The sequence below is a fragment of the Pimephales promelas genome, chromosome 16, assembly GCF_988280905.1.
Source record: "Pimephales promelas chromosome 16, fPimPro1.hap1.1, whole genome shotgun sequence".
In the NCBI taxonomy this organism is placed as follows: domain Eukaryota; kingdom Metazoa; phylum Chordata; class Actinopteri; order Cypriniformes; family Leuciscidae; genus Pimephales; species Pimephales promelas.
In genome coordinates, this window is record NC_142784.1 from 17,498,265 (window position 1) to 17,512,220 (window position 13,956).

General features: G+C 37.3%; 1 protein-coding gene across 1 annotated transcript; it reads right to left on the reverse strand.

The window, feature by feature from the left end:
- Positions 1-1,559: 1,559 nt before the first annotated feature.
- On the reverse strand, positions 1,560-13,581 carry LOC120478898 (NXPE family member 3). The gene is made up of 8 exons (XM_089121114.1): positions 13,312-13,581; positions 9,997-10,067; positions 5,273-5,665; positions 4,775-5,184; positions 4,457-4,533; positions 4,066-4,269; positions 3,647-3,984; positions 1,560-2,130 (listed from the first exon to the last, which is right to left on the reverse strand). The coding sequence occupies exons 1-8, from the start codon at positions 13,352-13,354 to the stop codon at positions 1,936-1,938; spliced, it is 1,731 nt and encodes a 576-aa protein (XP_088977240.1). The 5' UTR covers positions 13,355-13,581; the 3' UTR covers positions 1,560-1,935.
- Between the last annotated feature and the right edge of the window lie 375 nt (positions 13,582-13,956).

A 13,956-nucleotide genomic window follows, 5' to 3' on the forward strand; every position in this document is an offset into this window, starting at 1 on the left:
GGACACCTAGTAAAGTAGTTCTGGTGAAACTGCCTGTTTACCATTCGAAATTAATAAATAAATGCGCTGCCTACAACGGCTGTGAGTAACCATAGCAACAGGCAGTCACATGCTCTATCATCTAACGTTAGATTTTATAGCCTAATACAACAATGAGCGACTTCGTGCTATTTCTTTTAACATTTATGGAGAATATGGCAACTTTGACGACTGGTATGCTGCTGAAGAAAGAAAAAATGTAAATAAAACGGAGAAAATTACACCGCTGCTGCTCTGCTCCATTGAACTCTATTGGTAACGACGTAACTTGCGACCATAGTTGGATAGCTGCTAACGATGCTTTCGGGAAACGCACCCCTGAATGAGACCCTGCGGGAGTTTTTACGCAGCTGTCCAGACAACCAAGGCAGGAGAAGGCTGAACGTTACAGCGTTTCAAGCCTAAGGAGCCTGAGGCAAATTACCCTCTCTTTGATCTGATTAATTTATTGCCCTTTATAACGTTAAGCGCAAATCGCTGGAGATCAGAGCTAATTGTTTTTTTTTTTTATTGTTGTTTGATTAATTGTTTTATGAGTAATAAAAAAAAAACTATGCCTACCTTTGTGTTTCATGAAAAAAAAAATGCATTTGTGAACCTGAAGGGATACGAGCTAAGCGGACTATATCTCCGGTTGCTAAATAAACAGTCAAGCAGGCAAGGCAAGTTATTATTTGTAAAAACTAGATTTAGCCTAATTAAAATATAAACTAATGTTTTATTTGGCAAGTGACCATGGTATAAGCGGGTTAATGCCCTCCGAGGTGTCCATTGTCAGGTCCTCCGCTGCGCGTCGGCCGGTTTACGCCTCGCCGTCGTCCATTAAAACCTGACAATGGACACCTCGTCGGGCATTAACCCTTACATAATACCAACTAATTTTTGTTTTAAATCAAAACAATTCCATTCAGTAGTATTCATTATCATGGCGTTTTGTCCAATGAAACCAATATTTCTGTTTAAAGTTTAGGTAATCTTCAGTGTGTGCTATTTGCAGTTACTCATTTTGAATGGTTGATTTGTAAGGATCTCATTTGATTAACTCAAACAAAATTTTTAAGTGTTTTTAAATTTAATTAACAATAATATTGCTTGTAATCTGTTGGCACATTTTTATTGTGTAGATCTAGTCCTGTATTATTATTATTATTTTCAGAAAAAAAGTTTCAGAATTAATATATACTGTGTGTGTATATATATATATATATATATATATATATATATATAAATAAACAAAAACAGTTTAAACAGCTGAAGTATGATAAAATGGAAAAGTTTTTGCAAAAAATGAAATAAAACAATGAATGTATTAAATACACAACTTGATTCAATTTCGATTCAAAGGGTAACAATTTGATTATAAAAATTATTTTCTTCATCTTTCCCTTCAATTCTTTTATTACTAATAATTACTATTAATAATCACATTAGTTATTTCTTTTTTATCTGTTATTAAATATAAGAACAATGTTGCAAATAACAAACAGTAACAAATACAATAGAAAGAAACAAACTAAATTAAGTGCTTTACTTTCTCTAATTTTACATGTATTTAACAGAATTATTCAAGTCACAATTAATACAGAAATTGAATAAACATGTACAAATAATCACTGCATAGTTATTAATTACAGATAAACTGGTTATTATTAAAGCTATTATTAAAGTTGATTGATAATGACACAGACAGCAGGTGTATTTAGTAAGTCAAAGAAGTTGCTTTTCCAATTTGAAGATGATAATACACAAAATGAGGTCTCTGACATGTACTAAACCATTCTTTAAAAAAATTACAACTCAGGGAAGTCAAACAGGATTTCTCAGTGTTTTTTCAGACAGCTTTTCTCTTGTAATAACAGTTATTGAACAACATTTTCAAGATAATTACATTTAAATTCAGTAAGGGCAAATAAAAGAGAGTAAAATGTCAATCTCATTTTTAATAATCTTAGGGCCAGGATGAATGTTCTCTTTGCTGTAGTGACATGCGGTCATTTGCCAAACATCTATAATATAAACGCCAACATCCTGAAAAGCCCAGTACAGAATTCTGTTCAGCTGTAGAGAATACCAGTCACTGCCAAAAATATCCTAAAGACAGAGAAACACAAAATCATCCATAATATTGTCATCACAGAGTGCCTTAATTATTTGAACACTTGGTACACATAGACCTTTATCACAGTCCGCATAGTGTCACATTCGTTCCCGTTTTAAGGGAACTCGAGCTGCGGCGAGTCGCTGTGGTAACGCCCCTGCGTAATTGCGGCGTGAAGCACATGCATGATCAGTCCAATAGAGAGATGATACGTCATAGGAAACTATAAAGCACACATTATGAGTATGGAGAGCAAACAGCCTTGGATCGTGTGTTCGTCCCTGCCTTCACTTCATTACGAGTGGGGACACACACGATTCATGTGTTATCTGTTTGGGAGTGGAGCATGCACTGTCAGCTCTAGTAAATTGGGACAGACAATTTACCATTCATAAATTCCCGACGTGTAACATATGCACTTTTGAGAGTTTTAGCTCTGCTCTTGTTGGCTTTCTACTAGAGGGAAGAATCTATTGGCTCAGATCTCGCGTTTGCCGAGGCAGCGTGTAGATTTTGGGTCTGCATCTCCACAATAAGAATCTATGGCTCAGATCGCGCATTAGCTGAGGCAGAGCGTATATATAGGCACATGTGCTGCTCTCAGTGAGCGCAGATTGTGTTGAGCCCAGACCAGAATGCGCTCTGTCAGTCTGAAAAGGTTTTCGAGAGCTGATGCCGCCCTGGCGATTTACGTAGGATACCACCGACATGTTGACATGTTTCCAAACAGTTTATGTGAAGGAACTTTTCTCGTTCTGACCATAGGCCAAAGAACGGTCTGCCCTTGTGCAGCGCTCCCCATCTCGAGGCGGAGGCGTCCATGGACACCACCTGTACACTCGAGGAACTCTCAAGGTTTACACCAGACTGGTACCAGTCGATCGCCCTCCAAGGTTTCAGGGCTGTGACACACTTGATATCAGTGTAATGTAAACGCAATCCAGCCATCGTTTCTGCATTCACAGCTGGACGTCATATAAATCCCCACCCAGTCTCCCCACATGGCTGTCAGAAAAGAATTTTTTTGTTTGATCAACTCAAAATCGTTCCAAAAACTTAATTTGATCTAAGACAGATTGCATTGGAAAGTAAAGCGAGTGAGTGAAAACAATTGACATTGTTTAATTTGTATTATCTTTACTCTTAATCTGGTGCCGTGCCACAGACCTAATTTAAATATCATGCAGGAAACAGAAATCCGATCGGTTATCAAGATACAGAGGCTACTTAATGTGAACAAATGTAAACGCGCCATGTCCTGATTGACTAATGATCTGATCTGCTTAATCGGATCACGGTGATCGTATGTTAATGCCAAGTGTAAAAACAGCCTTAGACATTCAGTGCCTTGTGCGCTCCTTTAAATCATGAAATATGAGCTGGAATAACATGAGACCATTTTTCTTTTTCATCAAAACCAATTAATTGATACAGGCTACAGAGGAAGTTATTTTACACTACTATTTGAAGCGTCTGCTTTTTAAGTGCAATGAAGGCCTATAACGTTACCTTATAGCCAGTGTTGGCAGTCTTGATTATAACAGTTGTATCAGGTGCCCGCTGTAACAATGCTAGAACAGCTTTGCGAATTCTCAACACTCTACGGGTGAAGAAATCCAGAGGGTACGTGGTGAAATGGGGTCCCAGATTGAACATAATGACTGTGTGGGATCCTCCAGCCAGGTCATCGATCTCATTACTGATGTAGTGCAGATCAGCGAATGCTGTTTTCCGAGTGCGCAAAGGAACGCCGTGAGACCTCCAGTGTAAGTCAATGTTGTTATTCACATCCACTGCTATGAGTGGCCCTGACTTATATTGAACATGCAGGTTCATCTGCTTCAGTGCTGAAAAACAGACCAACAATTAATGCATCTATGCACTGTATAAATAATTATAATTAACAAATAAGTAACTATTTATCTCACTTGGTATTGCTGTCACAAAGAACTCAAACCACTGTCTTATAGTAGAGTCTCCCATCATGTGTATGTGTTTGTCTTTCAGGCACTCTGTTGTCGTTTGGGTTGTAAAATGGCGGGTGCGACAGACAAATGACGTCCACACATCATTCAAGTAAAAGCCAGCTGGAACGGGAGTGTGTAAACCAGGGTGACATTTCTCTGGAACATCTGCAGGACGTGTAAATGTAAGATCTGTGTCAAAGGTATACATTCTCAAAAAATTGCCTGAACTGGAGATTTTATAAGACTTGCATTGTGTAAATGTCAGAAATGTAATTATGTGCAACAAATTTCCTAGCATATCTGCCTCCTTGTACTGTATTATTCTGCTGGGTTAAACCATCAAACAACATACCAATAGTTTCATTCCCCTCGGAATGAACGATTTTGATGATCCTTTTATCTCCATTGATACCTTTGTTAGTTTGCTTCCTGTGAAAGAGAACATGATTGTCATATATATCAATGCATCAAACACTCTCAGAAAAAAAGGTATGAAAGCTGTCACTGGGGCGGTACCTTTTCAAAAAGGTACACTTTTGTACCTAAAGGGTGCATATTGGTACCTTCATGGTCCATATTTGAATAGGTACCGCCCCAGTGACAGCTTTCGTACCTTTTTTTCTGACAGATATGTCAATCATACAGTCAATCAAGAGTTGTTTAATCTCACATAAGTATTTTCTCCGTTTTAGTCAGGCGGTTTCTATAACCACCCATAGAGTGGTACACAAGGGCACTGCATGGCAGCGATTTAGGTCTCTGACAGCGCCAAGTTTCTCCGGAACGGGGATCGTTGTATTCACAGCCTTCTGTTTCTAAATGCTCTAGTCCATTCTTGTCCCACTTTACATTACACATCACTATTTCACTCAGCCTGGTCTTATTTGGTCCTGGTCCCTCATAATATCCGTTGAAGTACACTCTGTTAGAGTCTGTCTCTCGGTGATGCTTCAGGACCTGCACAGCTTCACTGGAGTGAATTAGACGCACAGCCACCTGTGCCTCGCCGACCCACGGCAAGAGGAAACGTACAGAGTAGGAGCCATTGAGCAGGTCCACCACCTCCCCAAAAACACTGGCCTGTGACAAAAGTACATTCTCATTACAACCAGGGAGATAAATAATCAGGCAAGTAGTTTTAGTTAATCTAATGTGTACAATAACTGACCTTAGTTTTAGACCAGAATAGCTTGGCTTGAAAAAAGTCGCCTCCATAACGCTTGGATTTGTTGTCAAAATCCTTTGCGTGCACCGTAACATAAAGCTCCTCACCAATTTGATAGCTCTCCTTCAGGTTCTGAATGATGAATTTGGTGCGGTCTGGACTAGTACTCATGTACACATTTGTGATTGGTCTGTCAGGCCCGGCCCAGTAAACATCCTGCTGTAACCTGGAGTAGTCGTCTAAATTGATTCCTTTTTCAGAGTAAAATGAGCTTGACTCTTCTGAACTGAGCACTGAAGGAGAAGTGGAGTTGGTACTTATTCCTGCAAAGTGCAGGAACAAAAAGCTGGGTGGAGGGTGTTTCTTCCTTTCATTGCCAGTATAAGACCACACAACCTAAAAATACACAGATTGTTATTAATCAAATGTTTTGTATTTCTAGGAATCATGCTTGTCGATTATTAAATAAAAGATATCTAAGGTTATGTATATATCCCGATTCTCTGAGAAGGGAATGAGAACACCATCAGGTGCGATCTGCGTCTGAAGTATGTGTAGAAATCGGAAATTGATTTGCAGACGGCAGTTCTAGAAATATTATTCTAAACAGAAAAAAATATGGTTCTTTGGCTTGTAACAATAGCAGAAGAAATATAACCCTTTTTATGAAATGGTAAGTTCAAATCCTTGACTCTGATTGGTCAATAGCTGTGCTTTATTCATGATAAAACACTGCTCTGACCGCTTCACCCAATGGTTCTATATCACTGAGCAACACTGCGGTTCCTATGTTGTTTTTATTTGAGCTTTAATACATTTTACACATTGGAATGTTGTTGCTGTTCACGGTCAGGGACTATTTTTTTCTAGCGGAAGGAAGGCTTTTAGTGATTTTACTTCATGAAAGTTGCACTATAGAGTGCAACTTTCATGAAGTAATATATCTATATATATACTTTTTTTAGTTTAATATCTTTAACCGTTTATAAAAGCAAAACGGGTACTCGAGGCAAGTGCTGTATCATGAATAAGTAACGGCTGAAGGGGTTGTAATAACGCCCTTCAGCTGTTACTTAATCACGATACAGCAGTCTCGAATACCTTATTGCTACTTATAAGGTTCCACAGCTTTGAAAGTGCCCAAAATCATCCCGATTTTCTTTTGGTGTGTACCCAGCATTACCCGAATCGCAAATCGGGGTAAAATTGTTTGTTTGAAAAACAAAATGGCGGCGCACACTGTCATTCTCCATCACTGTCTGGTTTGGAAACTGCTCTGCAGCTGACAAGAAGGTGCTGCAGCGAGTAGTTATGTCTGCTGTATCAAAATGTATAGGCAAGACTAGTAGTTTGTTTAGGCATTTAGGTTTGCAGGGAATTCGTCCCGGTGTGAACAGGCCTTAACGCGCGCTGATATTCGTCCCGGTGTGTACGGGCCTTAGTCTTCTCACATTCATGGATTCGAATGACGTACTGTAAAATCCCAATTTATCTGAACCTCCAGCACGATTTTAACATCCATTGACCCAGCTGACAATTTACACTTTTTAGCATGAATCTAATTTTCAGATACTATTAACTAGTACTAGTAGGCCTACAAGTTTTCTCGTGCCATACAGGGTGGCAATCTGACAGTCCACTCACTGACAGAAAACAACGCGAGTAGGTTGGGGACGCTTCACAACACGCCTGACGACACACCTCCCCGGGCGTGGAGAAAACATTACCAGACACGCACAAACCAACCCAGCAAATATAACAGATCCCAGCTTACCTTTTTTTTTTAAACATGGTCAAAATCCATGGAAAACAACATCCACTGAGAAGACAAATCCATCATTTGCCGTTTGGCTAGCCTAATTCGCTAGCCTAATCTATCAAAGTGCAAAGTTGTCCGGTGACGTTAGTTGACATGCAATTTTAAGTGTCGCTGTAGCTAGTATGACCAGAAGTCCCATTTATACCAACCACTATGAAATTGTCCCGGCTAAACAGTAAAGCTAAAAACTAAGAGCTAAAAGACTATCTAGCACTTGGTCACTGCTGTTGTCAGAAAAACAACAGACATGAATTAAAGGTTGCGTTTACTTAAAGCTGGTAAAACTCGTGGTGCATTCATAGTTGTTGTAAAATATCTCATCTGTTTTTGTCGTTTAACATATATAGCTTTAAAAAAAATAGTGAGAATTATTTCATATAAATTGTTTTAAATAAATGATGTTTTATTAGTCAAACTTACATGTACAAATTCCACCAGTATTACATTTTACTAAAACGAAGACTATGAACAGGGGGTACAAATTGTTTCATATTATTAAGCCTACACTGGTAACACTTTACAATAAGGCTCATTAGTTAATGTATTAACTAACAAGAACTAACAAAGAACAAAACATTACAGTATTTATTAATCTTTGTTAAAGTTGTTAATAAAAATCCATCTCTTCATTGTTAGTTCATGTTAGTTTACAATGCATAACTAATGTTAACAAACGTTAATTTAATACATATCAGTTTGTTGTTAGACTCCCTTCTTTGTAAACTGTCATAAACTGATATGAAGACAATTAATCCGAATCACGTAAAATTTGCGAGTGAAAACTGTAGTCTGTACACGTGGTTCTAAATAAATTTTCATTTCATTTTTTTTAAAACAGTTAAGAGAAAACATACACACATCATCAGATTTAAGCATATTCCTATACGTTTTGTCAGAAAAGGGTAAATGGTATTTGAGAAATGGCATCTACATATTACTGGCATAACCAAATCAAACCTTTCAAATATAAGAAATATTTTTTGAAGGTTACTTTCCTACTCCTCTTAAAGTGTTATTTTACTTAAAGTACAAAAATAAAGTTTTAAAATGATCCAATAAAGATAATGGCCTTCTCATTATTTTTTTTAAAATATTCTATTGATGTAAAATTAATCCTTACTAGACAGAACTCACTAAATGTTATTTTAATCCTTTCATTGTTATCATAGAAATGTTTGTTTAGAGTGATAAAAGTCGAAATGGTCAATAAATTAGAAGTTAAGGTATTTTGCCTTTGTATGACCCATTATTGTTTTGCAGATAATGCAAAGGCAGAATACATTAACTTCCGAATAAAGGTCAAAGGTCAAGTTTGAGCTAAAAAAAAATATGTAGATAAATATATTCATTATGACAACAACTTGGTAAATTTTCAGTGTCCTACCTATCATACAATTGGCTGGACAACAAAAAAACTTTAAAGTCATTTTTCTCAGCTTCACACTCTGGTGAGTTAGGGTCTTTTGCCTTTGTAGGGCAGCATTAATGTCACCACGATTGAGATAGACAGGCTGATTATTGATATCTGTTTCTACATAAAGATTAAAGTGGTTTGATCAGAATAGTTTTATTAAATATTTTCTGTTATAAGAAAATACAGATATGTTGTATAATCACTAAACTGTTGCTAGCAAGTTAACTGATCTCCATAACGGTGGCTTACAATTTTAGATTTTCTCCTTCAGTGATTCTGCTTGTTAACATCAGGTGTCTTCAATAATGCTCAATCATCACTCAGTTATTCACTTAATTGTCTCATTAACTTTAACACTGCTTCAGTGTTCATTTAACCCTCAGCTCAGAGTTTGATTGGATGATTCCATGATGTTGAAATTACATGAACAAATTCTGTTTGTTTAACAAAACAAAATCATTTTTTTGAGTGTACACAGCCCATCCCCACTCAAATAATTTTTCTGTGTGGTAAACACTATGCAGGGCAATCAACACACCTTCACAATTTTGACTCTTCATTGTGAATTTAGAGAAATTAAGGCTCATACACGGCAGGGCAGAAGACCTGTTTATTATTACATTCACCTCAACTCTCTTCACGGCTAATCCCTCAGAACTAGAAATGCTTCCACATAATATGCTCTCATGGCCATCGGACGGGCTTTTGTGACCTGGGAGCAATGGAGATCTGAAAAAGTATGCATATTTACCAAACATTGGAAAAGTGCTGTTATATAAAATGTACAACAAGGGAGTTCCCTTTTGCAAGCTTTGTCAGATATCTCTATTGCTTCCAGGTCACAAAAGTATAAATATACACGTGTGACTATCTGTAAAATCTTGCTTAGAAAAGAAAAGAAAAGAAAAGAAAATAAAATAAAAGAAAAGAAAAACTTGTTGTACATGTATAACAGCATTTTTCCAATGGGTGGTGAAAATGCATGCCTTCAGGTGCTTCACACGCACATATCAATGCTGGCTTGGTGTGTTTACTGCAGCACAAGTATTGATGGGGAATGCTGTGTTTTGTACGGTCATGTGGGATAATAAAGGGAGTGTAAACGGGTATGGCACACCAGAATGACTTTTCACAAGTCTTCAAGTCAAGTCTGTTATATCAAATCAGTCGTATAGTGTGGAAAGTATAGTTGTTTGGGGCTGTTGTTGCCTTGTGAATTGTTTTTGTTCTTTTTTATTGAATTGTAATTTGTCTTTTTTGTATAGCCTACAATAACGATAAAGCGCCTGTCAGTCTGCATGACTTAGGCTAATAGACGCTAGCCTATTTTCTATAATGAAGAATGATGTTGTCAAAATTATTTACACAATTTTACATTATCCGCATGGAACCTAATATTTTGTAGCCTGTAACTATTTAGTTTGATTAAGCATTATTGATTTTTTAATTTGAAGAATTAATACCATTTCAAAAGATGCAGTTGTGGTAACTTACCATACAACTCACGATCACCAGTAGACACAACCCCATGAAAAACTTCCATAGATGTGATCTTTCCCTGTGAACTGTAAAAGCATTATGTCGTCACACAATGCAGGATATAGGCATAATACATTTTTGTTTATGGATAGGCCTACTACCACTTATCAGAATAAAATGGTAGCCTATGTATGACAGTCTCAATCATATTAATGCGCATTGCTGTTTGTGCTGCACAGTAGCGATGATCACAGTAGCCTACAATCGAAGCGCTTTAATGCATCGTTCATTAACTCAACCAAACGCATCCTATATTAGATTAATCCGATACACAAAATAAACATGTTACAAAATTACAATTGAACAGAATGCTCAAGAGAATTGTCTTTGCTTGTCAAGAAGCCTTGACTCCAGACACACTCTACAATTAACGTGCTGGAAAACTGGCGAACACGAATTCATAACATGTTACAGGTGTGCTATTATTATAATTTTATGAATGTGGCAGATGTGCGCTGGCGCTGCACTAAACTATCTTCCTTTCCGAAGTGATTCCAATTATTCAAAACCATTATGGCGAACAGCGCGCATGAAGTAAATAATCTATCGATTTGATATCTATAATTGGCCTATTTTTCTTATCAGATCGATAACATCAAAATGACCATTTATTGATATGTGGTCAATCTATCCCAATGTAGCTATAGGCTAGTATTGATGTGGTAAAATAAACTTGCGCAATATGGCTATCCAAATGGTTTATTTATATGTCAGGTGAACATTAAGTCCATTCAATCGCATTCAAAATCTTTTGAAGTATAAGCAACAAAAAAAATAATTCCAAGCAGCACCAAACCCGAAAAACTCGTGTGGCCATTAGAGTGATTACGGATAAACGACCACGCCATGGCCCTCGACCTGCTCGACACAGGCCTTCAGCTTTACTTTACAAAAAAAAAAAAGTTAAATTCATTCAACAATGTGCATAAAAACAATGTATGTAAACATTTTGCAATGTAGACTTGTTTTGCAAATCACCAGGTTCACTGATAATAAAAAAAAATAGGCTAGTATATCGTTCTTTTGTTTCTTTTTTTTTTAATAGGCTACATTTTTGCTGATCAGTGACCAAATTCATTAAGGAATTCATAAAATGTTTTAATAATTTGCTGATCAGTGACCAAATACAGTAAGCCATACATATAATGTAGATGCCTAGTAATTAAATCAGCCTATTTTTAGCTATATGAAAAATGGGCTGTGAAATGTCCATGAAAAAACAATGTCCAAGAAGTATTCAGAAATAACTTACAGTGTTTTTTCCGAGTTTCAAGCTCCATTTTATTTTTGAAGATAGGTATTTGTAAAAGTAGCCTAGTCCAATGGCATTTTCTTTGAATGGTTAGTGTGTGTGTGTGTGTGTGGGGTGGGGTGGGGGGGTGGGGTGGGGAATACTGCCACTGCCTGGCTCATGAATATTAATTACTTTACATGAAGTCCCTGATTTGTTAAGAGACTGATATTGGTATTAGTCGGGTGTGTTCCCCCTATGGAGCGCATTATGTGCCGAAATCTCTCTCACACACACACAAAACGTGTTTTACTCACACACCCAATTCACAAACAAACTCAATGTTCTAATACATAGCATATTGTTCTGCATTAGTCACAGTAGCTGTATTTCAATTTCCATTATATTTTTTTTTTACATTTGAATATTTATATATATATATATATAAATGAAGAGTTCAGATGCAAAAGCCTCTAAGCCATTTGAAATTTTCTTCTAGAATGATCATTTTTATCAAGCTTGTATATTTAAGTTCAGTGATTTCACTTAAATGGCAATGATAATTACCTATTAATTGTTATTTAAGTGAAATTACTGAACTTAAATATAAAAGTTTGATAAGAATCATCATTAAAGAAGAAAATTTCAAATGGCATTTAGAGGCTTTTGCATCTGAACTCTTCATATATTCAGCATTATCACATTACCTCTAATCTACGATTTTTGTGTTTTTTTGTTTTGTTTTGTTTTGTTTTTTTTGCAAAAAGATCAGCAAATTATCATCTAAACTGGCCTTTTTAGGGGGTTTTCCTCTCAGGGTGAATGAGCTTTTTCATAATTGTTTTTTCCTGACATCTTTGAAAGACAGAAGCAATAATTAATGCATCCTTTGCCAGGATATAATTATAAAATATGACATAATTTTAAAAGTGACCTATAAAATCGACTATGCAATACACTTTAATGTATCTAGTGCCAATAAAATTGCCTAAAAAGGGGAAATTTGGAGAGAGGGAGAGAGAGAGAGAGAGAGAGAGAGAGAGAGAGAGAGAGAGAGAGAGAGAGAGAGAGAGAGAGTTTGTAATATTTTGTAATAAAAATTTGAGAGATGTTTATAATGTGACAATATGTCAGTCATCGTGTAATAAGGAAAATATGAGGCCTAGACTACTTGTTCTGAGCAGGTGTTGTCAGGCTGTAAAACTGTTGTCAAGGGGCCGTTTACACCTGGCCACTTCATGCGTTTTCTGTGATCAGATAGCTATCCGATCCTGAAAAGACCAGGTGTAAATGCCCCCCGAGACGGATTCGCTCAAACCACTTCAGGAGGTGGTCTGGGCCGCATTCCAGACGAAACTGTACAAGTGTAAATGCATCTGGTTCTTGAAACCACATATGTAAATGTCACTACTCCCCAAAATGCTAAAAAAAATAAACGCGTGAGAGCGTGTTACAGGCTATATGTCATGTCATTTTAGTCAGATGATGACGCTACTGCGACGCGCTCACGCGCATCACCTCAGATGAGCAGCTGAACGCCTATCAAGCAAACCAACGCGCCGCATTCTATCGCAAAGTAAAATTAAAGTAAGTCGCAGGCGCTTAACACTACCATCTTCATTAAAAATAAAGAAACGAAATGATCTTACCAGTTCTTCTGTCGCCGCTCTCTCTTATCACCGTCTTTGCTGATTTTGAAATTAGCCGATGATCAATAAAATCCAGCTCATATCTGTTGCTTTCGGTGACGTGCACTTCATTAAATCTGCATATAGCGCGGGAATTGAAGATCGGATTTATATCCGTTTTGCAAAAACACATTTATGTGACCAGGTGTAAATGGAATCGTTTTGATAAAACAAATACCTGTCCGATCTGAGAAAACGCATTAAGTGGCCAGGTGTAAACAGCCCCAAAGTTACAGACTGATAGCTACTAATTAACTGGGAAACGTTCTCTAACATCAGTCAAGTTGTCATTGTTTTTGTCAAACAAGTTGCGAATTTGTTGTAACATTAAAACGGGAGATCATGACTTACTCTGTGCTCTAAGTGATGTTTGGAGCTCCATGATTAGTTTCATCTGTGGGACGGGTGAAGAAACTTTCGGAAGATGTTGTAACAGAATCACATGAACAATTCCAGGATATGCTTTTTTTTCATTGGTTATTGCGTTAAATTTTACCCAGATACAATAGTGCCCTTTTCTGATCGGCTATTAAGTAGCACTTCTCTTTTTTTGATTGGCTGATACGTGGCAGGGTCGACTGCTGAACTCCAGGATAGACGCGCTTGATTCTCACGTGAGAGCGGCGCGGCCAGAGAAATTAAATATAGGCTATTATTAGTTTTCCGGCATGAGAAATACAATGTGTGACGGGAGTGTGTGACAAAAGACTGAAACGAGTGACTGTCACGCTCAATGCATAACACTATAAAAAAAATATTTCACACTGACTCCACATTTAGGGTGCCACAAGGGGGTCAAGCTTGTTGTCGCAGGGGCACTGCCACTGGCCCCCCAGCACCCTACCCCCCCCCCCACACACACACACACACCCCAGGACCATGTTTTGTATTTACAAACCACACTGAGTTTGTTACTTTGTTTGTGAATCATTAGTGTGAGTAAAACACGTTTTGTGTGTGTGAGAGGTTTCGGCACATAATTGCAGGCGTGCAGGC